The sequence below is a fragment of the Bufo gargarizans genome, chromosome 1, assembly GCF_014858855.1.
Source record: "Bufo gargarizans isolate SCDJY-AF-19 chromosome 1, ASM1485885v1, whole genome shotgun sequence".
NCBI lineage: Eukaryota > Metazoa > Chordata > Amphibia > Anura > Bufonidae > Bufo > Bufo gargarizans.
In genome coordinates this window covers 286938416-286962937 of record NC_058080.1, presented here as the reverse complement: position 1 = coordinate 286962937, position 24522 = coordinate 286938416, and the positions used below count along the sequence as shown (strand labels likewise).

Genomic DNA, 24522 nt, shown 5'->3' with positions numbered 1-24522 from the left:
GGTATTAGATTACGTGACCGGACGTTTCGCCGGTCTATTATCTTGATGCGGCTTCAATGTAGCTTTCGGCGCTGGATCACAGGATGCTGTCCGGTCACGTAATCTAATACCTGTAATCAATTGCGCTTCTGAAAAATTACTGGATCATGAATTCTGTGTGATGTGACACAAATAAAATGCCTTGAACTGCAAACGAAAAGCCGTGTGCCGCAATTTTCTATTGATTAACTATCCTCAGGATAGGCTGGCAGTATCTGATCAGTGGGAGCCGACACCCGGAACTCCTGCCGATCATCTGTTTGACGAGACGGAGGAGACTCTTAGCTTACCAAGCACAGCGCCATATATTGTATAGTGGCTGTGCTCGGTATCGCAGCTCAGCTCTCTTCAAACAGTCGATTGGCCGGGGTCTCGGGAGTCAGATCCCCACCAATCAGATACTGATGACCTATCCTGAGGATAGGACATCAGTATTAAACACTCGGAAAACCCCATCAATGATCTATGCACCCTTCAATGCATATAGCTGCTGTTCATGTTTTATCTTTCCTCCAAGCTGTTTGTGTTCACCTTCTCTCCCAGCTACAATATTAAATATAGATATACTATTGGAGTCATGACATGCTGTAATGTTCTTATGTGAAGGAGACAAAGAGGGTGCTCTGTGAGGAACGGCAGTTTTATCTACCAAGTAGCTGTTTACAGAATATATAGCTCCGTGTAATGCTGAAGTACTTTTTAAAGAGTTAGATAAGGTAAGTTTTTTTTATTTTTGGGTAGACTGCTACCATAGTAACCTCCATATTGGCATTAGGAATAAGTGACGATTTTTGAAGATTCATCTACTTCCACTACTTTAATTTGCTCGTCCCTTGAGTGCATATAGAAATGCACCATAATGGCCATTATAAATAATTTTCTGATGAAATCTGGAAGGTATCAGACCTAATTTCTGGATTTCTCTGATGCTTGACAACTTGCTTCCCATCTTAGTCTTACCCTGGGTTCACACCTGAGCGTTTCTGAGACGCGCGTTTTACACGCGTATTTGTCGCGCGTTTTTATGCACGTTTTTTGCAATAGTAAACGCGCGTTTGACGCACGTTTGTGTGATTGACTGCAGTGTTGTCCAATGAGTCTATGGCCAAAACGCGCGACAAACGCCCCCAAAAAAGCTCAAGAACTTGTTTATGCGTCGGGCGTTTTACAGCGCGTTCAAACGCGCTGTAAAACGCTCAAGTGTGAACCAGGGCCATAGGGAAGCATTGGTTTTCACGTGTTGAGCATTTTACAGCGCGTTTGAACGCGCTGTAAAATGCTCAGGTGTGAACTTAGGGTAAGTGTCGGAGAAGTTAAATGCAGGCTACTAACCAATAGGAACTCTTCCACCTTGCGTCACCTCAAGGAGCGGAGCAGTGATCTGGAATACGGGAGGTTGCTGTTCATTTGAAAGCAAATGAATGGTAAATGGCATTTCCGCTGTGGTGAACTCCCCATCTGAAACTGAGAGCAGGAACACAGAGCAGCAGTCAGATGGTGTATTTCCACAATGCCACCTCCAGACTTCAGTTTTAGTTCACACGCTAATATGTGAAGGCAGACCACATTGAAAAATACATGATTCTGCTTAAATCCAGCTCAGCAGCTGCTAGCAAAAGCCCTTTATACAGCACATCCGGCAAATATGTTACTGATACGTGTTAAATATATACTGTGTGTAAATGTATACAATGTTACTGTGTATATATATATATATATATATATATATTTAAACACCTTAGTAACAATATTTTTTGTATAATTTTTTTACGTATTATTTAACATATTTTTTATTACAAAAATAAGAGTATACAACGTCTTCCATAAATTCACATCATGATGGAATACAATGCGAGTGTACAAACAGTAATGTACAATAAATCATGGCAAAAGACAATGAAAAGCGTTTGAATCTCAGTAAACAAAAAGAGACATAATAGTAAGGAAAAAAATATATAATATTTTTTTTTTGCATTATCACTGAAAAGTGCAGTAAACTCCTATTTTCAGTGGGAGGGAGTCAATGGTAGATGTAGACAATTGTACAGGTTGGATACACCTGGACTATAAGGCCATATGTAGTGTGCAAACGTAAATGTGAAGAGAACCTGATTCACATTTAGTGCTATGATTCCTGTAAGGCTGCATTCACACGTCCGCAAGGGTTGTCCACACCCGTTACGCAATTGTGCAGAACGGGTGAGGACCCATTCATTCTCTATGGGGCTGGAAGAGATGCGGAGAGCACACTATGTGCAGTTCCGCAATTGCGGACAAGAATAGGCAGTTCTATGGGGGTGCCGGCCGGGTGTATTACGGATCCGCAATACACTACGGACGTGTGAATGGACCCTTAGTGAAAGCAAAAGTGATTTGCAAGTTGCTTCAAGGAAAAAAAGGATAGGTTCAAGCTGAATAACACCATGTTTCAAAGGCTTCTCAAAAAGTATACAGCTGAAGAAGAGTGCATGCATGTCCAGTGTTCACACTTCCTAATTTACCAAGTTCAAATTTTCTCCCAGGCAACGATCTCACAGATGATGGCTGCAGGTAGGCAGACGTTATCTCATAAACATACATGTGTAACTTGCAAAGCTGCTTAGTTTTCAGCATACTGCAGCTCAAGTCCCATTCAACTGAACGGGAGCTAAGCTTCAGTACCCTGGCATGGTCACTACACAGTGGAAGGAGCCTTGTGCTTGTGGCCCCATCCACTCTATAGTTTCTGGCGACTGCCCAAAACAGCTTATCTGTGGTGGCATGTTGGACCCCGACCAATCAAATTTATGACCATCAGGCCACTCTCCTTGATTTCTGGAATAAAAAATGATTAGCCCAAATTCTACATTTCTTTGTATATTAACGTTTTCTAATACTACCAAGAAATAATATTTGTACACTACCTGTAAAGAAGAAATTCACTGATTCAGGAAGACCTAGAACAGAAATAAAATCTGACTTAGCACTGACCTAGCATGTTGCCTTCTGTACAATTTTGAGATTTAAAGGAAATGTGTCACCATAATTTTATTATGCCAGTTAAAACCAGATAGTAACACAGCATTTTTTTCTAATCTGTTTTTATTTTCTGATTGTAGATTTTTTTTCCTATTTCCTGAACATGATTATGGGGGCGGCCATTTTGCCTGAGCTGTTCTTAACAGAATTTACATATATCAAGGGGAGAAAAACAGAACTGGATCGCATATCCACAATGCTATGCTTAGATCTAATTAAGCTCGCTTCTCAGCGCCATATTAAAGTGTACAGCCCCCCATACTACATGCTGTACAAGAGGCATTAGTGTATATTTTGATCAAAAGGCATAAGCGCACTCACCACGTCAAGGTCGCCTCTTTGAGTGGGACCTACTCTGACAAAAAGCCGCAGCACAATGCGGTGACAAAGCGGCACTGCCCTAGTAGGCGGCAGGACCCAGGAGTCAAACGTATGACAATGCCACCCATGGCACTGGGTCCCACCAACCCACCAGTACAGCGCCACAAAAACAAAGGCCACCACGCAGTACTGCACCAAGTGAACAGCTGTCTAACACAACATGTTCATTGCTATCAGGAACTGCGTGTCAATGACACCAGTAGTAAAGAAGAAAGATTCAAATTGCATTACGTCAGCCACATTGGCCATAGACACAATGGTCAGGGGGGACCTCATTGACTTCTATGGAAGAGTTTCTAGGCAGCTCTGTGCCCTGTGCAGAGGTCATTGTGCAAAGAAAGAATAGAGAAGATTTGATAATCATCTGTTGTGAATGGAGGATCCTGTCTTATCTGTCATTCTAATCCTGCCTATGATATTACCTCCTTGTATAGATAAACAGCTAACTGCATTAATGTGATCTGTACAAACCAAGAAGTGGCACCTATTATTTGGCTTAGTGGCCAGTGTGAAAACTGCAGGATTTTATAGTTTTCATTAGAATATAGATATTGACATGGAAAATTAAAAATAACCACCAAAAATTCTTTAACAATGTGATTTAAACAATAGCTTATTTTCTGATGACACATTTCATTTAAATGTGAATTAAAGGGAAAATGTTCAAATCATGTTTTTATGTTAAACATATATTTTTCGAATTTTGAAAGTCCTTCTCTATATACCGTATATATAATAAATCCTAAAATCCTGCAGTTTTCGCACTGTCTACTAGGCCTAAAATATGTGAAGACTTACTGGGAGGAATTTATCAAACACTGGTGGTTTACATTTTGCTCTTCTCTTTAATATCCCCGGTGTCGCCGGAGGATGAGCTTAATTTATGATGAGGCTCACACCTTGTCATAAATTAGACACATCCTCTGACAGTTCATGCACCTCAACTAAAATCAATTCCAGCTCGTAGCTGGCATAGGTTTCAGTAATCATTTACTCCAGAAAACTGGTGTTAATTATGCTAAATGTGCAGGGGCTGATGACCCTGGGCACACTGTGCCCCACCATGCCCTTTTTCAGAAAGTGGTGAGGGCAGAATTGAAATGTTACTTGCACCTACGTTTAGGCGCAAGGGCATTTAAAATTACATAAACCCAGGGTTTGTGACTTTTTTATGCCAGAAAACTGGCAAAGGGGGATGATAAATTCCTCCTACTATTCTTTGAGGGCAGCCACATTATCCATAGCCACAATAGATTGGAGGGGGCCTCAGTGATTTCTATGGGGGTTTTCTAGGCATGCTCTGTAACCTGTGCAGAGGTCTGGAAGCAGCTGATAAGCTGTGATATCACCTATTGTGCATAGTAGATCCTAAACAAAGGTTATATATGTCCAAACATAATCGATATCTGTTATCCATTATGGCCCATGCCTCATTCCCCAGTCGTGCTCTCTTCAGCAGGTGCGATGCAGTAGTATTGTGCCTGTTGGGCTGAATAGAACAGCGCACAGGCCGAGCATCATTCCCCGTCTTGTCTTCAGCCTTTTCTTTCTTTCAGCACAGCTGAAACTGGAACTGCATCACACCTACTGCTGAGGAGACTGGGATGTGCTTCGTTCATCAGGGGAATGGGGCTAGCTGAGTATCAATGTGTTAATTTACACCACAGGTTGCTTCACTAAAGTAAAGGGTCACTAAGGGGGAGCACTACTGTGTGGGTGCACTAAAGGGGAGCATTACTCTGTGGGGGCACTAAAGGGGAGCATTACTGTGTGGGGGAACCACAGGGGAGAATTACAGTGTGGGAGCACTAAGCAGGAGAACTAATGTCTGGAGGCACTAAGGGGGAGCATTACTGTGTCGGGGGCACTAAGGAGGAGGAATACTGTGTGGACGCACTAAGAGGGAGCATTACTGTGTGGGGGCACTAAGGAGGAGCATTACTGTGTGGGGACACTAAATGGGTATAATTACTGTGTGGTGCCTCTAAGGGGACATAACTACTGTATAGGGGGGCACTTAGGGGCCATAACTATTGTTTAAGGGCACTAAGGGGGCATTCTATTTTGTGGGGACCCTACGGGAGCAAAACTACAGAGTAAGTGGGGGGTTCTATAGCATGCATAGGCATCGGGTGCCCACCGATCTGATACTGAGATGACTTATCCAGAAGATAGGTCATTAGTTAAAAAAACCTCTCAAAAAACCCTTTTAACATAAAAACTATGATTTAAACAATAGGTCATTTTCTGATGATACATTCCTTTTTAAGTATGTAAAGGAATCTTGATGAACAACAGACAAGCTATAAGAGACCAGCTACACTTACCTGTGAAGGAGAAATCCATGATCTCACTCAAGTGAGGTGCTGCTCGCGGTGGACGGTAGACAATGCTTCCAGCATTGATATCAGCTTGTGTGAAGTATCTCACAGGGATCCGGGGCCTGTCTTTGTGCTCTAAAGTACCTGCATATTTAACAAAAAAATTAACTCAGTCAAAACTCATTCAAACACGAAATTTCCTTTTCTGTAGAGAACTGAAAAATAGTGTTAATATATGGCAGAATCGGTGGCCAACTGCCGGCATGAGCGCCCACACTTGAGAGCTGCTCCGTTCCCCGCACAGAATCCTGCAATATCCTGGCATACTGGCCACTTCAAACATCGAGTGGCAAGTCCACAGAGGGAAGAGGAGACCTGGAAAGTTGGCAATGGGCCCCAGAAAGGCGCAGTCAGCAGTTGAAAAGCTAAAAGAATATGTGAGACAGGAGGCTCAAAATTGCGCCGTCGCTCCTGCCACACCACGGGCGTCAGTCACGCGAGGTCAAGCAGTGCAGCAGTCAGAGGCGGAAGGTACGGGGGAGCCCGAAATTACTTTAAAAACTGTCTCTGATCAGCTGCTGACAGCGATCTCTACATGCCAGACCTCACTCACCTGCAAAATTGAGGAGGTGAAGGTGGACCTGGGCCTGCTGAGGCAAGACGTGCAGCAGCTCAGGGAGCAGGTGCGCCACACAGAAGACAGGGTCTCGGCTTTAGAAGACCTCACTAGACCACTTGTTGTAAAAGTGCATGATGTGGAAAGGTCTGTGAGCCTATGGCAACAAAAGTGTGATGATCTTGAGAACAGGGCCAGGTGCAACAATGTCAGGATCCTGGGACTACCAGAGAGAGCGGAAGGCTCGGATCCGGCTATATTCCTGGAACTTTGGTTTAATGCGCAATTTTCTGCTGCCTACGCTGTTGAAAGGGCACATCGAGTTCCTGCCAGACCTCCCCTCCAGGGACGCCTCTAAGACCCCTTTTGCCACGGATGCTTAACTGGAAAGATAGAGACCTCATCCTGAGTCAAGCAAGAAACAAGAGTGACATCAAGCATGAAAACGCGAATCTATCGCTATTACACGTTTTTTCTGCTGAGCTGCAAAAGAAGAGGGCCACCTTTATTTCAGTCAAGAGACGACTACATGATTTAAACCTACAATAGTCCATGGCTTATCCGGCGCGTCTTCGGGTGGTGGATGGCGAAAAGATCTTCAAGAGAGCGAGCTGCCCAAGACCTCATTGATGCTACCGTCTTCGCTGATGTCGCAAGTATCACGACCACACTGTTACTTACACTCACCTGTCTGATGTGTTCCTTTGACTCTTAAAATCACTGTCCGGGACTCAGGGCAATCCTTTACCCTGCACCAGTGGAACGTATTAGACCATAATACTTCACTCCACCCCTTTTTCAGCATTTAAATTATTTAAATTAAAAGAACTGCTATGTTTCCCTTAGGGTTAATCAATCTTCTTCTGGGGACTCCCTTGTCACTCTCTTCTCCCCCCCCCCTCGCTCCCTTGTCACTCTCTCTTCTCCCCCCCTCCCTCCCTTGTCACTCTCTTCTCTCCCCCTCCCTTGTCACTCTCTTCTCCCCCCCTCCCTTGTCACTCTCATTCCCTCCCTTGTCACTCTCATTTCCCCCCCTCCCTTGTCACTCTCATTCCCCCCCCTCCCTTGTCACTCTCATTCCCCCCCCTCCCTTGTCACTCTCATTCCCCCCCCTTGTCACTCTCATTTCCTCATTTCCCCCCCCCCCTTGTCACTCTCATTCCCCCCCCTCCCTTGTCACTCTCATTCCCCCCCTCCCTTGTCACTCTCATTCCCTCCCTCCCTTGTCACTCTCATCCCCCCCCTCCCTTGTCACTCTCATTCCCCCCCCCTCCCTTGTCACTCTCATCCCCCCCCCCTCCCTTGTCACTCTCATCCCCCCCCTCCCTTGTCACTCTCATTTCCCCCCCTCCCTTGTCACTCTCATTTCCCCCCCTCCCTTGTCACTCTCATTCCCCCCCCTCCCTTGTCACTCTCATTCCCCCCCCCCTCCCTTGTCACTCTCATTCCCCCCCCCCTCCCTTGTCACTCTCATTCCCCCCCCCTCCCTTGTCACTCTCATTCCCCCCCTACCTCGAGTGTAGCGTGGCCGAGCTCTGTTCGGTTTGCGGTACAGGAGCATTTGTTTCCTGTACCCAGCCAGACTGAAAGGAAGTGCACACTAAGTGAGCACTTCCTGTCAGTCCGGCCGGGTACAGGAAACAAAAGTTCCTGTACCGCGGAGCGAACAGAGCTCGGCCACGCTACATTAGAGGCGCTTCCCTCCTGTCAGTCCCTCTCTTCGGGCTGTGCCCTGGCGGTGCACAATCATAGACGTGCCAGCCTGGGCCGTGCGGCACCCTCCCGGTGAGGGGGAGGGCCCGCTGCCGTACTTAAAAAAATAAAAATTGCGGCAGGACCGGCCTGGCCGCCACTTAACCAATGCTTTTTCTTTAAACCGCGCGGGGCCGGCGCCCCCTGCTAAATTGCGCCCTAGGCGACTGCCTAGGTTGCCTTACAGGTGGCACCGGCCCTGTATATACAACCCCCCCCCCCCTGCCACTATGACCATATTTCAGGCGGTGGTGGGCTTTGTTGCGCAGTATCCCAATGCTAAACTGCTCTGTATGGGAGACTTTAGTTTAGTGATGCATGATGATATGGACAGATTCCATCCGGTGGGGGGAGGGGACAGTCGCTCTCCACATGTCACCACCCTCTCCACAGTGGTGGAGGAATTGAGATGGTTAGATATGTGGAGACTTAAACATCCGCTTCAGAGTTTTACTCCTGTCAAGGGTTCCTTGTCTAGGATTGATTATCTCCTTGGCAACGCAGCAGTATACACAGATCTCGAAGATATAGGGTATGGATCGCAGGGACCCTCGGACAATGCTCCGGTCTTTGCTAAACTAAGATTTCATAACTTTGTCAGGCAGAGTATCAAAATGCGCATTTATCCATTCTGGTTGTCCCTTATGACCACGAACGATGGGATCCCTGATCAGCTTCAGCTGTTCCTGGACGTGCAGGATGAGATGACAGATGAATTGCTGCTCTGGGAGACAATGAAAGCCTACTTGAGGGGGGTGTCTCAAATCATATATCTCCTATATCAAGAAAGACTTAATGTGTAAAGAACTAGAATTACACACTAGTTGTAAAGAGGCAGAGAGCTCTTTTAGGTCTGACCCCTCTGAGGCAAATAGAAAGGAATTGATGCTTAAAGGCAGGCTATATATGATGCATCTTAGGGAGAAGAGTGAGTACAAATTGTTCTCTTTAAAGCAACAATCCTCTGAGACGAGTAATCAGGAGGGTAAATTGCTTGCTCATATTGTGCGTAACAACAGTATGTTCCCCCCGGTCATCCGAATAAAGAATCCTGAGGGCTCGGTGGTGGAATCAGTGGAGGGTATATTACAATGTTTCAAGGGGTTCTACCAAGACCTGTATGAGTCTGCAGTTCAATACACAGCACAGGAGTTAGGTGAATATCTAATGGAGGTAGTGCACCCCCAGCTTAATGAAGATGACAGGAACCTATTAGAAGCTGACATTTTGCTAGAAGAAATCCAAATGGCAATTAAGGAGCTGCCTGCTGGAAAAGCGCCCGGTCCAGATGGTATCCCGGTAGAAGTGCATTCTAATTATGTAGAGGTACTAGGGCCCCAGCTTCTCAAATTATACCTGGCTACTCGGCAACGACATCAGTTGTCAGAATCCATGTATGATGCTACTATAGCGGTGATCCTGAAGCCCGATAAAAATCCATTTGAGTGCTGATTGTATCGACCAATCTCGCTATTGAACTTAGATTATAAAATACTAACGAGGCTCCTACTAGATTAAATAAGATAATTGCCACTTTAGTGCATAGAGATCAGTCAGGATTTATACCGGGTAGATCGACATCTGACAACATTAGGAGAGCGCAGGCCATTGTGCAGATAGGAATAGCAGGGGATAAGCACTGGGCCCTGGCATCACTGGATACAGCCAAGGCATTCGACTGATTGGAGTGGATGTATTTATTTTTTATTTGTTTATAAATTTCTTTATTAATTTTCTCAGAGGAAAAACAATATACAAATATATAAAAAGGAAGGAGCATAATGCGTATACATATTACATCTCCAAATGTATAATCTCAATAGTATACATACTGATAGGACTCTGACATGACACGATGGCCTGATAGGCCGGCAAGCATATAAAATAGAAAAAGAGGCCCTAGCATGGATACTGGTCTCCCTCCTTCCATAGCAGACAAACCCAAAACAGCCTCCCCCACCATTCCCCCCCCCCCCCAGGCCGGGCCACGGCTGTCGCAGGGGCTGCGTGTGACACCCACCATCATTCAAAGTTATTTCATCCTATCTCATGGTAACCTGTTAATTGTACCATGTCCGGTGTTTCTCCCCTTCACATTTAATATACTCAAATTCCTTTACTCTGTGCATTAATCTTTCCCACTCTAGTAAAGTAGGCGCCCTATCCATCACCCAATTCCTAAGAATGAATACCTTCGCCAATAAAAGCCCCTTCAGCCAGCGAATCTGTTCGCCTTTTGATGATTTATATTTAAACTTCGAGGGAAATATCCCAAGTATGGCTAATTCAATAGTTAGGGGGGGGCTATCCTCAGTTCTTGACCCTATACCCTGGAATATACTTTGCCAGAAATTCTTAATGGCCGGACAACTCCATAACATGTGCACATATCCGGCTTCAGGCCTGAGGCATTTCGTACAACAAAATTATTTTTCTTTTTTTCCATACATTTTGGAGAGGAGATCCGGAGTGAGATATAACCGATGTACGATTTTAAATTGTGTCAATCGATGCTGGCCCGAGAGGGAGGCCTTCTTAATATTTTGATATACCTCCCGCCACTGAAGTGAATTACCTACCCCTAAATCCGCTTCCCATTTACCAACACTTTTAAATTTAATGATAGTGCTTAAATCCTTTTTTAATCTAGTATATATTTGTGAAACCCTAACTTTTTTCCCATAAGAAGTATAACAGAAACCTAACAGTGATGGCGTGAGTGGTGTTTGAGAAACTTTATTTCGCATACAGTATGTGCATGCTTAAGCTGAGAATATCTATAATGATTTAACACCGTAATTGGTGTCTCGTGAAATATTTCCCCTATAGGTTTTAATTTACCGACAATACAAATGTGTGAGAGCATCGTGATCCCTCTCTGGGTCGAATAATTGTTGTCATTTAGAGCTAAAAATTCATTTAGAAAAGGGTTATTCCATAACGGGGTAAACTCCTGAGCATATGTAACCAGCAAAATGGATTTTATCTTATTCCATACTTTCTGCAGCATTGAACTTATAGGGCAGGTATATTCACTGCAACCTAAAAGTCCAGCCTCCACCGTACTAAATATATTCTGCATAGGGCACGTCTGTTGTTTAGTAAGGTAAGATATCAATAAGCCATCTCCAACGTTAATGCACCATTGTAGTTGAGAGCACAGATAATATCCCTGGAAATATGGAAGACCTAGGTCACCATCAATTTCGGCTAAACAGAGATATCACAGCTTGATCTGGACCCTTTTCCTGCCCCATATCAGATCGTTGATCAGTCTGTCAATCCCGTTAAAGAAACCATCCTCGATCCAAATGGGGCAGGGGCCTATCACATACAGTATCCAGGGCAACAGAATCATTTTTATCAATGCGATTCTGTTGATCTGCGAAAGGGGGAGTTTCTGCCAGACCCTAACCTTCTCCTTTACTTTATTTGCCAAGGGAATGATATTTAATTTATTGTAGTCCCTTACTGAGCTACCAATCTTTATCCCTAGGTATTCCAAGTGGTCCAGTGGGGATAATACTTTTACCTTTAACTCGTTTTGTGGGAGTGAGCGATTCAGAGGGAGGAGGACAGATTTTGACCAGTTTATCTCATACCCGGCCGAACTAGTCTATTGTTTGCATAACCCGTGGAACATTTCTCCACCCGTCATTTAAATAAAGCAGTACGTCGTCCGCATATAAACTGATCTTATCCCCCGCCCCCTTCCTCCTAATCCCACAATTTCCTCATCGGCTATGGTCCTACAAGCAAGGGGTTCCATGAAAATTGCAAAAAGTTATGGAGAAAGTGGGCAGCCCTGCCGAGTACCACGCTGCAAGCAAATAGCAGGAGAGATCACCTCGTTGATGTTAATTCTAGCCACTGGGCCGTTGTATAGCATTCTGACCCATCCAATAAAACTTTTCCCCAAGTTCATCTTATGCATGGTCTGCCAGAGAAAGGACCACTCGATCCTGTCGAAGGCCTTGGCAGCATCCAAGGACAGGATGGAGCAGTCCTCTAACCCTCCCGTCTGTATATTCAGGAAGGTCCTCCGTATATTTGTCTGGATCTATCGCCCAGGAATAAACCCCGTCTGATCTGTATGTACTAGCCCCGTTATCACCTTTTTTAGTCTGTTTGCGAGGACTTTGGCGTCTATCTTATAATCTGAGTTGAGTAATGATATGGGTCGGTAGGCCTCTACTTTCTTTCCATCCTTCCCTTTCTTCAAGATCAGTGTGATGATTGCCTCCATTAATGACGGGGGCAAATTCCCTGTAGTACAAGATTCATTTAATACCTGCAGTAGCCCAGGCAGGAGGACTTCCGCGTGGCACTTGTATATGCCAAACGGGAGCCCATCCGACCCGGGGACCGAGGACCCCTGAATTCCCGATACGACCTCCTGCAACTCCCCCCAAAAGAATAGGGGAGTTCAGAAGTGCCGAATCCGGTTCCGCCAGTGTTGGAAGCCTGATTTGCTGCAAAAAGCCTTCTACGAGTACCTCTGTATCGTCTGATTCAGAGCGATATAAGTTGTTAAAGTATTTTACAAATTCTCCCTCAATTTCCACTGCTTTGTCCAGCTTACGGCCATCACATGCTTGGATTTGTCTAATCTTTTGGCAGGCCCTTTGATTAAAAACTATAGAAACTAGCAGTTTACCTGGGGTTCCCGCCTCGCAAAAGTGGTCATATCTTTGAAAGAACAATTTGTTCTGTGCCTTTTTCATCATATAGTTTGTATAGTGATCCTTAGCTGTTTTAAGCTTGGCCCGCATATTCGCATCGTTGTTTATTCTGAACATCCCTTCTAAGTATTTTACATTTTCTTCCAGACTCTTTTCCTCTGCTCTTTTTACTTTAATTATCCCATAGTATAGCCCACGGAGATATGCCTTCATTGCATCCCACACAAAGTGGATATGCGTTGATCCAATGTTTTCTCGCCAGAAGTGGGCTAGTTCCTTATTTGTCCTCTCTTGATCTTTTACAATAGTTAGAAAATGTGCATTCAGTCTAAATGGTCTAACAATAGCGTGTTGTCCCCCTATCTTCATGACTAATAGAATCGGTGAGTGATCAGAGATTCCGTGGATCTCATTTTATTTTCAAAATTAGAGCGGTCATCTCAGTATTGGCCAGGGCAATGTCAATTCTGGACATGGCATTGTATGTCTTGCTAAAACATGAAAAGGCCTGTTTATTACCATACAACGCCCGCCAGATATCCATTAGCCCTGTTTCCTCACAGAACCCTCGGAGTAATGAGTGTTTTCCCTGATTGTATTTTGCGGCATTAGATATTCTGTCCAATTCTGGGTCTAACACACAGTTGAAGTCCCCGGATACTAACACCAGACACCGCTCTCTACTATACACGAACATGGCCAGCTGATTCAAGACTGTCATGGCGAATGGGGGAGGGATATACAAAAAGGCCAAAGTACAATTTCGTCCGTTCCATCGGCCGTAGAGAAAGATAAATCTCCCGTCTGTGTCAATCCGATGTTCCAAAGGGACATAGTCAACATTTTTGTGGACATAAACGCTAACCCCACGGGAGAATGATGAGAAGCTGTAGTGGAACTGATGCCCCGCCCATTTCTTTGTTAAATAATCAGGGATCCCTGGTGATGCATGTGTTTCCAGTAATGCTACTATTGCGGGGAGATGTCGAGAGATCAAGTCAAAGACTATAACCCGTTTTGTTCTGTCCCCGAGCCCGCGTACATTCCATGTTAAGATTTTATCATTCATTACGTTTTGTAATTATAAGAGCGTCGTCCGCCGCCCCTTAGCGACAACCGTGGCCGTGCCCAAACCCAACCCATCCCACCACCCACCACACCCGTCCTCCCCAAACACCGCCCCCCCCATTCCCCCAAACTGGTTCACTGGTGAGAATCACCCTGTCAACCTCTTACATTACGCCCACCGGCTAATGGGCGCCCACCCCCTACCCCCACCTCCACCTCCACTACCCAACCACTGTCCCACAGGCCTGCATCAAAATTCTATTTCTATTTCTCTACACAGTCCACCCACTGGATGTATTTATTGGCGGTGTTGCAGAGCTTTGGTTTTGGCCCTAAGTTTATCAAATGGATAGAGTAGATAAGGTGAGATTATATGCAGATGATCTCCTTCTTTTTATGGATAAGCCTGAGACTACGCTTCTAGAGCGATTGAAATAATAGGAAATTTTGGGATGTACTAGTGCTTGCACATAAACTGGACGAAGTCTGCAATTATGCCCCTCTGGGCACATACGTGGGCCCCACAATACTGCAACTTACCGGTTGTGGATCGCTTAAAATACTTGGGGATTGTGATCACCAAAGATCCCCAACTGTCTATTGAGGGAAAGTGGAAAATTTAAATACCGTCTCTGACGGCTGATGATTGGAACAAAGCTTTAATGGCTTCGCTGAAGGTCTATCCATCAATCAACAATAGGTTGATTCAGCTGTTTATATTGCACAGAAGTTACCTTACGCCCAATAGGTTACACAAAATGGGTAGACTACCACAGAATAGATGCCACAGATGTTTAGAGGCTAATGCAGATTTATGGCCTCTGCTGTGGGATTGTACTTACTTGAGAGGCTATTGGAGAGAGGTGGTAGGAGTACTGTCAACTATGGTTCCCTCTGCAGTACCACTATGTCCTAAATTTGTGTTCTGGGTATATTAGATGAGGAGACATGGGGGCATTACCATAGGGTGTTCTTGAGTGAGACTCTATTCCTTGCTAGAAAAGCCATTGCTTTGAGGTGGATGGCCGATAGAGCGCCCACACTAAGTCAGTGGAAATCATTGGTCAATCATGCTGTGAGTATGGAAAAAATTGTATTCATTCACAAAAAATGTCCACGAAAATGTCACAAGGTATGGGGAGAGTGGTGTTCATCTTCCCTAACATTGCATAATGCATGCATGTACTCTGTGGCCAATATTGATCATCCATCTGCTGTATAATAATGTACGACTCTCAGGTTCTGGATCATTTTACTTGTTACTCCTCTCTGATTAAGAATGGATTTTTCTTGCATCTTTTGTAAGATCCTCGGGATCTCTCATGATATCAGTGTATCCCCTGCATGGGATGTATCCTTGCAATGCTTTCTTGTCACATGCCTTATTTGTTAAACGTCAATAATACGAGTTATAAAATAATAATATATGGCAGAATCAGGTAGAAAGTATTTTTTTTCTACAATGCTTCTAATAATTAAACACTACTACTAGAGTTGGTAAAGGTAAGTTAAGGCTAGTTTCACACTACTGTCAGTAGTTCCAGCAGGCTGTTCCGGCAGAGAACAGCCTGCCAGAGCTCTCTGGATCCGGCATTGCCGGATCTTACCAGAATGCCCGCGGGCCCCATTCAATACAATGGGTTGGGGTGGAGATCTGGCCGCTACCTGGCAAATATGTGAGCAGCAGTTTTTGTCTGGCTGAATTCCGGCATATAGGTGGCAGCAGACAGGATAGGTCATCAATATCATATCTGCGGGGATCCGACACCTGGGACCCCCACCATTCGCCGCTTCCTGTTCATTACACTGCACTTTGCCTTGGAAGCGCAGTGTAATGATGAGTACTCATTAAACTTGTAATGACATCATGCCACTGGTCCACAGGAGATGATGCATAATAACCAGGAAGCAGCACTCACATGGAACACCGCCTCCTTGTCAAACAGCTGATATTGAATAGGTCAACAACAGATATTGATGACCTATTCTGAGGATAGGTCATCAATAAATAAATAAAAGTAAATCACTGCACAAGCCCTTTAAGGCTTGATAATAATCATCGTTAAGAAAGGCCAGGTGATGCGAACTTCAAAGTTTTATGAATACCCAGACCTTTCTAACCTTATCCCAAAAAACAGCAGCCATGGATTCTTCTAAGCAGCTGACTAAAACTCCTGAAAATGAAAACAGTTGAGGCCCACAAAGCAGGAGAAGGCTGTAAGAAGATAAAGTGTTTTCAGGTTGCCATTTCCTCAGTTCGAAATGTAATTAAGAAATGGCAGTGAATAGGAACAGTGGAGGTCAAGAGAAGGTCTGGAAGACAAAGAAACATTTCTGAGACAGCTGCTCAAAAGATTGAAAGAAAGGCAAATCAGAACCCCTGCTTGACTGCAAAAGACCTTCAAGAAGATTTAGCAGACTCTGGAGATGTGATACATTGTTCTGCTGTTCAACACCTGCACAAATATGGCCTTCATGGAAGATTCATCAGAAGAAAACCTCTCCTGCACCCTCACCTCAAAATTCAGCGTCAGAAGTTTGCAAAAAAACATCTAAACAAGTCTGATACATTTTGGAAACAAGTTCTGTGGACTGATGAAGTTAAAATAGAAATCTTTGGCCACAATGAGCAAAGGTATGTTGAGAATAAATAAGAATAAAGGGCACAGAATTTCATGAAAAGAACACCTCTCCAACTATTAACCATGGGTGTGAATGAATTAAGCTTTGGGATTGTGTTGCAGCGAATGGCATGGGGAACATTTCACAGGTAGAGGGAAGAATGGAGTCAATGGAATTCCAGCAAATTCTGGAAGCAAACATAACACAAACTGTAAAAAAGCTGAAGTTGATAAGATGATGGCTTCTACAGTCGTGGCCAAAAGTTTTGAGAATGACACAAATATTAGTTTTCACAAAGTTTGCTGCTAAACTGCTTTTAGATCTTTGTTTCAGTTGTTTCTGTGATGTAATGAAATATAATTCCACGCACTTCATACGTTTCAAAGGCTTTTATCGACAATTACATGACATTTATGCAAAGAGTTAGTATTTGCAGTGTTGGCCCTTCTTTTTCAGGACCTCTGCAATTCGACTGGGCATGCTATCAATCAACTTCTGGGCCAATTCCTGACTGATAGCAACCCATTCTTTCATAATCACTTCTTGGAGTTTGTCAGAATTAGTGGGTTTTTGTTTGTCCACCCGCCTCTTGAGGATTGACCACAAGTTCTCAATGGGATTAAGATCTGGGGAGTTTCCAGGCCATGGACCCAAAATGTCAACGTTTTGGTCCCTGAGCCACTTAGTTATCCCTTTTGCCTTATGGCACGGTGCTCCATCGTGCTGGAAAATGCATTGTTCTTCACCAAACTGTTGTTGGATTGTTGGAAGCAGTTGCTGTTGGAGGGTGTTTTGGTACCATTCTTTATTCATGGCTGTGTTTTTGGGCAAAATTGTGAGTGAGCCCACTCCCTTGGATGAGAAGCAACCCCACACATGAATGGTCTCAGGATGCTTTACTGTTGGCATGACACAGGACTGATGGTAGCGCTCACCTTTTCTTCTCCGGACAAACCTTTTTCCTGATGCCCCAAACAATCGGAAAGAGGCTTCATCGGAGAATATGACTTTGCCCCAGTCCTCAGCAGTCCATTCACCATATTTTCTGCAGAAGATCAATCTGTCCCTGATGTTTCTTTTGGAGAGAAGTGGCTTCTTTGCTGCCCTTCTTGACACCAGGCCATCTTCCAAAAGTCTTCGCCTCACTGTGCGTGCAGATGCGCTCACACCTGCCTGCTGCCATTCCTGAGCAAGCTCTGCACTGGTGGCACTCCGATCCCGCAGCTGAATCCTCTTTAGGAGACAATCCTGGTGCTTGCTGGACTTTCTCGGATGCCCTGAAGCCTTCTTAACAAGAACTGAACTTCTTTCCTTGAAGTTCTTGATGATCCTATAAATTGTTGATTGAGGTGCAATCTTAGTAGCCACAATATCCTTGCCTGTGAAGCCATTTTAATGCAACGCAATGATGGCTGCACATTCTTCACCATGGTTAACAATGGAAGAACAATTCTTTCAAGCATCACCCTCCTTTTAACAGGTCAAGTCAACCTGACATAATGATCTCCAGCCTTGTGCTCGTCAACATTCTCACCTGAGTTAACAAGACGATTACTGAAACGATCTCAGCAGGTCCTTTAATGACAGCAATGAAATGCAGTGGAAAGGGGGGGATTAAGTTAATTTTCATGGCAAAGAAGGACTATGCAATTCATCTCATCACTCTTCATAACATTCTGGAGTATATGCAAATTGCTATTATAAAAACTTAAGCAGCAACTTTTCCAATTTCCAATATTTATGTAATTCAACTTTTGGCCACGACTGTACAAATGGATGAGGATTCTAAACACACCTCAAACTCCACAACAAACTACCTCAAATGGCGCAAGGTGAAGGTTTTACCATGGTCCTCACAGTCCCCTGATCTGAACATTATTGAAAATTTGTGGATAGACCTCAAAACAGCAGTGCATACAAGACGACCCAGGAATCTCACAGAACTGAAAGACTTTTGCAAAGAAGAATGGTAAAGATCTTCTAAACAAGAATTTAAAGACTCTTGGCTGGCTACAAACAGCGTTTACAAGCTGCGATACCTGCCAAATAGAGTGTTACTAGGTACTAAACATCCTAAGGGTGTCCAAAGTTTCATTTCTGGCCTCTTTCCTTTTTTTTGGTTATTTTGCAAATGTACATGATGAAAAATAAAAAAAATAGTTTTTTGCTTAAAATACAAAGGGAATGTGTCATCTTTAACGTTATGCCTTTTGGAGATCATCTTTAACTTGCTTAACTGTTTATAGGGACAGTAATTTTGACCAGGGGTGCCCAAACGTTGCACACCACTGCATATATATATATATATATATACATACATACATACAGTCATGTGAAAAAATTAGGACACCCTTTGAAAGCATGTGGTTTTTTGTAACATTTTTAATAAAAGGTTATTTCATCTCCGTTTCAACAATACAGAGAGATTAAAGTAATCCAACTAAACAAAGAAAACTGAAGAAAAGTCTTTTCAAGATCTTCTGTAAATGTCATTCTACAAAAATGCCTATTCTAACTGAGGAAAAAGATAGGACACCCTCACATGTATTCCCTCTTAAATTGGCTCAGATCTCACACAGGTATATCACACCAGGTGCACATAATTAGTAGATCGTTACTCTGCATGTTGAATGAGGCTTGCCCTATTTAAACCTCAGACATTTAGTTTGGTGTGCTCCTGACTGTTGAAGTGAGAGTGAGCACCATGGTGAGAGCAAAAGAGCTGTCAGAGGACTTCAGAAAAAAGATTGTAGCAGCCTATGAGTCTGGGAAGGGATTTAAAAAGATCTCAAAAGATTTTGAAATCAGCCATTCCACTGTCCGGAAGATAGTCTACAAGTGGAGGGCTTTCAAAACAACTGCCAACATGCCCAGGACTGGTCGCCCCAGCAAGTTCACCCCAAGAGCAGACCGCAAGATGCTAAAAGAGGTCTCCAAAAACCCTAAAGTGTCATCTCGAGAACTACAGCAGGCTCTGGCTACTGTTGATGTAGAAGTACATGCCTCTACAATCAGAAAGAGACTGTACAAGTTTAACTTGCATGGGAGGTGTGCAAGGAGGAAACCTTTGCTTTCCAAGAGAAACATCGAGGCCAGACTGACATTTGCCAGAGATAAAGTTGACAAAGACCAGGACTTCTGGAATAATGTTCTTTGGACAGATGAGTCCAAAATTGAATTATTTGGACACAACAGCAGAGGACATGTTTGGCGTAAACCAAACACAGCATTCCAAGAAAAGAACCTCATACCAACTGTGAAGCATGGAGGTGGAAGTGTCATGGTTTGGGGCTGCTTTGCTGCAGCAGGACCTGGTCAGCTCACCATCATAGAATCCACGATGAATTCTACTGTGTATCAGAAGGTGCTTGAAGAACATGTGAGACCATCAGTTAGAAAATTAAAGCTGAAGCGGAACTGGACCATGCAACATGACAATGACACAAAACATACTAGTAAATCAACCAAAGATTGGCTGAAAAAGAAGAAATGGAGAGTCCTGGAATGGCCAAGTCAAAGTCCAGATTTGAATCCCATTGAGATGCTGTGGGGTGACTTGAAAAGGGCTGTACGTGCAAGAAACCCCTCAAACATCTCACAGCTGAAAAAGTTCTGCATTGAGGAGTGGGGTAAAATTTCCTCAGACCGATGTCGAAGACTGGTAGATGGCTACAAGAACCGTCTCACTGCAGTTATTTCAGCCAAAGGAGGTAACACTCGCTATTAGGGGCAAGGGTGTCCTATCTTTTTCCTCAGTTAGAATAGGCATTTTTGTAGAATGACATTTACAGAAGATCTTGAAAAGACTTTTCTTCAGTTTTCTTTGTTTAGTTGGATTACTTTAATCTCTCTGTATTGTTGAAACGGAGATGAAATAACCTTTTATTAAAAATGTTACAAAAAACCACATGCTTTCAAAGGGTGTCCTAATTTTTTCACATGACTGTACATACTGTTAGGGAACTTAGATTGTGAGCTCCATTGGTGACAGCTTGATGCTAATGCATGTAAAGCGCCGCGGAATATGTCAGCATTATATAAGAGAGTAAAATAAAGACAGACAGATAGATAAAATCTATAAAGTAGTGAATTTATACTGGATTTAGCAGTTATAGGGTTATTCCTATAGTGTCCCAACCACTAAATATCCAGGTTTATCACCCAAGAAATATTATCTCAAAGTAAATAATGGATAATAATTAATAATACTGCAATATCCTGGTCAAGGCTTGTTCTGCTGCTTGACATTTTGTTAAATGAGCTCTGGAGCATCACTACAACAAACCCATCCAGTTAAATGCAATATTGCAGAGTTTAAGGCTGACAGTAATGTGTGAGGAGAATGTAATTCTGCTGACAGTTGAATATCTTATCTGGTCAGCTCACTGCTGTGTTCCTGCCCAACTTTATTAATCTCTAACATTTTAGGCAGCTAGTTAATTAACTTCAATAAAGAATGATTTACCATAAATCCTTGCTATTAGGTGGTGCTTCCAGGCAATGTATATGCTCGACTCCACTGCAACATAGTCTTTCGAAATCTACTTTGCTTCAAGTAGTCTGTACATTATCAAATCCAGCCATATATTACAAAAATGTAGTCTGAACCCACTTTTTTCTTCTTTTAGATTATTTTCATCAAGGGAAACAAGGATTGCATCTTACCAGCCCAATCCTTTGTTTGTAGCCTAAACAAGGTTGTGCATTATTATTAGGGAGTTTGGCGACATGGTATATAATAGGTGGTAATTCAGCATAGCAATGCACAATAATGCAAATATCTAATCATGCCAGCAATTCAATGCATACAAGAAACCGAATGTGGTCAAGAGGTTCCGTTTTTGTTCGAACTGGACATCAGAAACGGGATAAAATTTTACATTGGACTGAATGTTGCCATCAAATGGCATGAGTATTTAAAAAACTGCTGACAGCTACAAAATATGCCAAGACTACAAACAGTAAGGCCCATAACCATAAACATGATGATCCATAGGTTGCTGGTCATGTCAAAGTACAAAAATATGGTCAACACTTGGTTGCTTTATGAGAAAGTGATATAGAAATATTGCGGGTGTTCTGATCAATTTTAGAGGGTATTGTTAAAAAAAAAAAAATCAAAACAGCATTACAGCAAGCACTTCCAAAAGCTATTGCAAAATGCACAAATAAGAGTAGTTTGAATTGTTCCAATAACATCATCATACAGAGCCCAAAAAATAATAAACTAGACAGGGTGGAGGAGGTGATGGTGCATTTGTCCTTTCTGCCCTCTCCGTAATACCACTATTATAACACAACACATCAAAACTTTAGTCTATGACCTCCAGAGGAAGAAAAACCTGACCACCCTGTTAGATAAGAACAGGACATCTAGGATCGTAGTCTTGTCAAAAGATGAGAAAAGCATTGCCTGGCCTGTCAAATTTTCATTTCTCCTGCATCACATGGATGGCAGGGTGAATATTAATCCATGGATACATTCTGTGGCTGGAGGAGGCTGTGTAATGCCTAAAGGAATGTTCACACAGTTGTACTAGCAAACAATTTACATGTGAAACCCAAATCAAAATTCCACGTGTTTCCAATGCTGTTTTGTATGCGACTTTCCAGTTAAAGTGTTTTTGATGCAGATTTTAATGCAGTTTTTGATGTGCTCTTTAGGCCTCATATCCCTTAGAATGAGAATGAATGTGTTGCTCTTTTTTCCTACAGCTCGGATATTTCAATTCACGTGCTGAAGAAAACGCTCCATATGAACTGCAGCACAGATTTTCCTTGAAAACAATCAGAGGTAGTCTAAGAGCCAAGTCTGTCCGAAGTTGGTGTGGAAAATGCCCCAAAATCCATGCGGAAAATCCACTGTGTGAACGTGGCCTAGGTCTGCCTGAGTAAAGCTGCTGATCAAGTGCATCCTTTTTGGCCAACAAAACACCTGAGATACTAAAAAATACAATGTTGAATGTGCAACCATCTAAGCTACACTTGCAGTGAAAATGATCAGAAAAAGTTTAGTACAGACACTGAACAAGCAGGTAATAAGTTAGGTAATGTGAACTCAGCAATGTAAAGAACTGTTAAAGCAGCCTTCAATTAACATCCTGCAACTCAAATGTATTGATAAGTAACACAACTTCGAAGGTACAAAGTGTTCAAAGGTGAATCTACACTTAGAGTCCCAACCAGTGTCATTTCACCCTTGTCATTCCAAAGTGGCACTAACATGACACTAAAAAAAGTTACTGAAAAAGTCTTAATACTAGGTGTCTGCCATAACTGTTATTGTCACTTCGAGAAACGAAAATATTTCTGTCACATGTGAAAATACGAATACCCCACATTTCCACCAGATTGTTTCCTTACCTTCATGTGCTTGTAATGGAACAGTCACATTGTAAACGATTTTTTCACTAGGGCTTTCAGAATCAACAAAGGACAGATAATGGGACTGAATCACTGTTATCCGGTCTTCAAGAGCCTGCAAAATATGTGGATTTGATGAACATCCAATGGCACTCGCTTCTCTCCATTCAGACAGCAGTGTTTTCTTTTCCCAGCAGTGACAGGTAAGGTATCAAAAGTGCACAGTGTAAAGCAGTGTATGACCACAGCAGGGGTACTCAAGCACTTTTTGTAAAGGTCTATACAGCTGGGTCTGCTGTAGGGTGATACAATACCACTGGCGTGTAGAGCTGCAGCGATTTTTTTTTCTACAATAAATCCCACCTAAACTCCAGCCTCTAATCCCACCTAATCTCTGAAACTTTTTTGATGACCACACAGTGATAGTTCCCCCTTAGTGCCTCCCCATACAGGAAGAATGTCCTCTTAGTGGTACCTACCATTAAAGATGCCCCTTAGTGACCCTCGAACAGTATGATATCACTTTAGTGCCCCCAACAGACTATGAAACCATCTTAGTGTCTACCTCACAGTCGAATGTCCCCTAAGTGCCCCCTCACAGTTGGATGATCCCTTAAGTGCCCCTCACATAGAATGAGGCCTTATTAGGCGACACCAACACAGAGTGATGTCCTCACACACTATGATGTGCCCTTAAATCCCTCCTCACAGAGTGATCCCCTCTTAAGTGGCTTCTGAACAGTATGATATCCCCTTACATGCCCCCCACCCCACACAGAGTGATGGCGTCTAAGTGCCTCCCCCACAGTACAAAGCCCTCTTAAGTCTCCCCACACAGTACGATGCCCCAATAAGTGACCCCCCCACGCAGTGCTGCCCCTCAAGTTCCTTCAAACGGAATAATATCCCTTCAAGTGGCCCCCCACACGGTGATGCCTCCCTCTTAGAGTTAAGCTCCCTTAGGTGCCCCCCTCATAGATTATGCCCCCCACACAGTGATGCACCCATCACAATGACATCACTACATTAAGTCTGCTAGCACTGAACTATGGACAGCAGGGGAATGGTGAAGCAAGGAGCTAAAGGATACCTGCTTCACCTTTGTATTCAACTGTATGTGCTTCCTGCGGACGCAGATATAGTTGAGAAGCAGGGCAGGCAGGAAGAAAGCTAGCAACCGTGTTCCAACAGTTGGGTGCCTCTGGACTAGTAAGTACTGCATATATTGAGACAGTACTTAAAGAGGACCTGTAAGCATAAAATGCAATGCTTTCTGAAAGCACCATGTTATAGAGCAGGAGAGGTTTTGTGGGAAAGGATTCAGTAAAACCTGTAATTTATACATTTATCTATTTTTTTCACTTTCGTAGAACAGCTATAGGTATAGGGAGAAGGAGTTATCATAGACTGACAGCTATCTCTGTATTCAAACTTAGGGTACTTTCACACTAGCGTTATTCTTTTCCGCCATTGAGTTCCGTCCTAGGGGCTCAATACCGGAAAAGAACTGATCAGTTTTATCCTAATGCATTCTGAGAGCAATCCATTCAGGATGCATCAGGATGTCTTCAGTTCAGTCTTTTTGCCTTTTCAGGACGGAGATAATACCGCAGCATGCTACGGTTTTATCTCCGTCCAAAATTCCGGAACACTTGCCAGA

At 43.4% G+C, this 24522-nt stretch overlaps 1 protein-coding gene across 1 annotated transcript in view; it reads right to left on the bottom strand.

Moving 5' to 3' along the window:
- Positions 1-24522, bottom strand: part of FRAS1 (Fraser extracellular matrix complex subunit 1) — a 436383-nt gene that overhangs the window by 93543 nt on the left and 318318 nt on the right. The window contains exons 33-36 of the mRNA XM_044304452.1: positions 22863-22977; positions 5766-5903; positions 2943-2975; positions 1372-1503 (exon numbers count right to left, since the gene is read on the bottom strand). Of these exons, the coding sequence (XP_044160387.1) occupies positions 1372-1503; positions 2943-2975; positions 5766-5903; positions 22863-22977 (418 nt within the window). The remainder of the gene's footprint in view (positions 1-1371; positions 1504-2942; positions 2976-5765; positions 5904-22862; positions 22978-24522) is intronic.